Source organism: Salmo trutta, chromosome 37, assembly GCF_901001165.1.
Source record: "Salmo trutta chromosome 37, fSalTru1.1, whole genome shotgun sequence".
In the NCBI taxonomy this organism is placed as follows: Eukaryota; Metazoa; Chordata; class Actinopteri; order Salmoniformes; family Salmonidae; genus Salmo; species Salmo trutta.
In genome coordinates this window covers 9,630,564-9,634,385 of record NC_042993.1, presented here as the reverse complement: position 1 = coordinate 9,634,385, position 3,822 = coordinate 9,630,564, and the positions used below count along the sequence as shown (strand labels likewise).

At 44.3% G+C, this 3,822-nt stretch overlaps 1 protein-coding gene across 1 annotated transcript; it reads left to right on the top strand.

The window, feature by feature from the left end:
- Positions 1-1,825: 1,825 nt before the first annotated feature.
- LOC115176460 (chromodomain-helicase-DNA-binding protein 4-like) lies at positions 1,826-3,718 on the top strand. The gene is made up of 4 exons (XM_029736500.1): positions 1,826-1,975; positions 2,307-2,498; positions 3,034-3,155; positions 3,386-3,718. The coding sequence occupies exons 2-4, from the start codon at positions 2,444-2,446 to the stop codon at positions 3,716-3,718; spliced, it is 510 nt and encodes a 169-aa protein (XP_029592360.1). The 5' UTR covers positions 1,826-1,975; positions 2,307-2,443.
- Positions 3,719-3,822: the final 104 nt, after the last annotated feature.

The window sequence follows — 3,822 nt, the reverse complement described above, 5'->3', positions numbered from 1 at the left end:
TCCTAACACATTAGGGTATAAATCAAATGATCAATCGATCAAATCTAATTGATAAAGCCCTTTTTTACATCTGCAGTTGTCACAAGATGTCACAAGGTCATACCCCATAAGGGTCACTACAGACCCTGGTTCAATTCCAGGCTGTATCACAACAGGCCGTGATTTGGAGTCCCATAGGGATGCGCACAATTGGCCCAGCGTCGTCCGGGTTAGGGTTTGGCTGGGGTAGGCCGTCTTTGTAAATAAGAATTTGTTCTTAACTGACTTGTCTATCATCTATCCATAGTCACTTTAATAACTCTACCTTCATGTACATATTACCTCAACTAACCGGTGCCCCCACAGATTGTCGCTGTACCGGTAACCCCCTGTATATAGTCTCGCTATTGTTATTTTACTGCTGCTCTTTAATTACTTGTTACTTTTATTTATTATTCTTATCCGTATTTTTTTAAACTGCATTGTTGGTTAGGGGCTCATAAGTAAACATTTCATTGTAAGGTCTGCTTTGTAACCTGTTGTATTCGGCACATGTGGCTAATAACATTTTATTTCATTTGATAGTTAAATAAAGGTTAAATAAAATACAAAATGAAAACATGCCAATGCTGTCAGGTAGTGTGTTTGCAAACACGGCATCAAAACATTAACATCCCTGGTCAATGCAATCTATTGACCATCTGTTGACCAATTCAAGACTGAATGCATCTGTGTATACTTTAGATCTGTGGTTTCCAACCTGTTTCAGCTACTGTACCACCAGCTGAATTTTGCTCTGCCCAGAGTACCCCTGAAGTACCCCCTCATGTGCATTTTTCCAGTAGGCCTATGGTCTGATGAGTCTTCTTAAGCACCCCCTGTCGATAGGTCAGGTACCCTCAGGAGTCATAGTACCCCTGGTTGGGAACCACTGCTTTAGATGCTCTTCTATATGGTTGAATTCTCTGTGGCGGTCAATGCATTGTTGACCCTGTTTCACATTCTAGTTTCCTCTACCCTGTCCACAGCACTGCATGCATAAGGAAGGCTGTGAGGGCTATGGGGACAATAGACCCCAACTGCACTGTGCCGTCCCATAAGTTGTTCTGTTGAGTCCAGAGACAGGTGCCTAACATGGGACACAGCAGTCCATCATTGACACAAGCAGTACATGTTTCTGGTATCCCTGTGGGTCCCAGACAATCACATGTGTGTGGCAAACCTGTTGTGTTGTGTTGATGTGTGTATTTAAGACTAAGCCATGTGTACCATGCACTTCAGTACAGTTGGCCTAGAGTTATTCCCATGCAAGTGTTATAAAGCAGTCTTATACTGTGAGTGCAGTCTGTAAGTAAGTACGCACAGTGGTAGCCTAGCCTACGTGTGGGCTTCCATAGGTCTTCTGGGTGCAGTGGTAGACATGCCAGGTGGACAGTCTGTGAATATTATGGTCTGTCACCAGTGGCCAAGAGTTTCCCTGGAGACCATGTGACTGGTATTTTTTCTCCTGTCTTTTTAGGAGTTGTGTTTATTATGGGATGTTGGTGGCTGGAGTATTATGGTCTGCCAAAGAGAGGGCGGAAGGAGGAGTGTATCCATGACAACGGGGTTTCTAAGGGGCTGGGACTGAAGGGTGTGTGTGCAGTAGAAATGTATGTGCATGAGCATGTGTGTGTGTGTGTGTGTGTGTGTGTGGAGGGGGGAGGTGCGTGCAAGCTGAGTATTATGGTCTGTCTGTTGCGAGGTAACTATGCAGAGTTGTGTGAGTCCGAGGGAGGGGGGGAGGATTATTCTGGGATGTCTGCCCCCTTTGTGTGTTTGTGAGGATGTTAGCTAAGCTCTGCTAGACACTGAGGCTGGGGGAGAGAAGGGGGACGGAGTGTGCAACCTGTTTTGCGGGGTCATTAACGACATTTTTACTGGATATTGTTGCTCATTAATTTATATTAAAGACTAATACCACCACGAAGGAAACCCATATCTAACAGGGACTACAGTAAGTTTCTTACAAGTCTTAGGGGTTTCACTTGAACCCTGACTGTAACTGTAAGTTTGCCTAAATTTAGTTTGTATCGCGAGTGGGGCAGTATTCCAGAGAGTACTATAATGTACCTTTCTATTCAATAGACGATGATTGACGGGTGTCCATTGCTACAGCTTCCTGTGCGGTGTGGACAGAGGCATGCCAGTTGAAAACAAATGTTTTTCGATGTAATAAGATAGTTAACATGTCACACCGTGACCTGTCAATGTAATAAATATTAATTATTATTCGAAAAATACCAATAGGATTGCTAATTCAAGCGAAGGTTTTTTTCTTCTTCCAGCGACCCTCCCCTCCCCAGGACACCCCCGTTCCATTCTCCACCACCCACACGTCATTTGCCCTCCTCCCTCACAAGATCGGGCAGGGTTCGGTGGAGGGATTAGCTCGCTTTTAATTAAAATTTATTATTATTGAAATATGTCGGGAAGCGAGGACGAGAGGGAAGACTTGGAACCTACGGTACTTGCACATGGTAAGACAACAATTTATTTTTTCAGAACAAGCTTGCAGGTTGGTAACGTTGGTAACGTTAGGTAACGTTAGTTAACGTTACATTAGCTAGTTAGCGAGCTGATTTGCTAGCTACTCTAGTCTGGTACTAGTTGTAACAATGTACAATAGGCAGCCCAGTTCGCTAGCTAGCCGAATGTTTTGCTTCTACGCTAGCTGGCAAACTTGATAGCACGTTAGCTATCTACCAATAGAGTGCGTGAATATTTACACTGTCAATGCATGCGTGTTGTTGTTAGAAGTTGCGTCCACGACCATTTGCTGGCAGTCACACGAGTCATGCGTCTGTTTGGTACTGAACTGGCAGCTGGCGTGCAGTGCGTTCTTTATATCAAAATGTATCCAAAACACTGTCAATAAAGCTTGTCTGGAGTTTACAGTTTTAGAATTTTATACAAATCCGCCGGTCATTTATGAATATATATTTGTATTAATATAATTATCTCAATCAATTATGCATTTTATTAAATCAATTCCTGTACCCTTTCCATCGGCAGATGAGGAGGAACCAGAAGAGGCTGTGTCAGACGTCGAGGTCCCCACCAAGTCAAAGAAGAAGAAGAAAGCCAAGAAAAGCCGTGAGAGCAGGATCAGCAAGAGACCAAGACCTGTCAGAGAGGTAGGATGGGCATGATCCTTCCTTACATGAAGTATCCTAGTCACTGATATCAGGGATTTCTCCAAGGAAGTTGGGAGGGAAGAATGCATTTTGAAGTATAATAATAACAACACAGATAGCCCCTAGCCTTTGACTGTTTTGACCTGTCCTTAGTATACATTTTCAGCATTTGTGAGATTTTTTTCTTCTTCATATTTGTATCTATGTTGACTCATTTTGTTTCCTCTCAGGAGGTGCCAGTCAGCTCACCAGAACCCTTCTTAGCAGTAGAGCAAGTAGCGAGGGAGGAGGAAGAGGGAGGAGGAGGAGGTAGGGTCAGGTCAGAAAGCGAGGGAAGTGATTACGCCCCGAGGGGGAAGAAGAAGAAGCGCTCCAGCTCCTCCAAAGACAAGAAGAAGGGAGGAGGGACGAGTGGAGAAAAGGAGAAAGGTGGTGGAGGCTCATCCAGCTCCAAGAGTAAACACAAAGAACCAGAACTAGAGAAAGATGATGATGAAGATGATGATGAAGATAGCCAGGTGAGGATGAAGTCTAAGAGGATGTGGGTGGTGCAGGTGGGGTGAACGAGGGAGTCGTTGGAGTTGTTCTCTGTTTGGATTTGAAGCAGCCCCGGCAATGCACTTAATGACCCTGTTGGCTCAGTGACCCTGAATGTAATGATATCCTA

What these genes read in the sequence shown, in the direction of transcription:
- LOC115176460 (XM_029736500.1), top strand. Translation starts at nt 2,444, where the DNA reads ATGTCGGGAAGCGAGGACGAGAGGGAAGACTTGGAACCTACGGTACTT. An exon ending in ACCTACGGTACTTGCACATG is followed by an intron (nt 2,499 to 3,033) that starts GTAAGACAACAA and finishes TTCCATCGGCAG; the next exon opens with ATGAGGAGGAACCAGAAGAG. An exon ending in GACCAAGACCTGTCAGAGAG is followed by an intron (nt 3,156 to 3,385) that starts GTAGGATGGGCA and finishes GTTTCCTCTCAG; the next exon opens with GAGGTGCCAGTCAGCTCACC.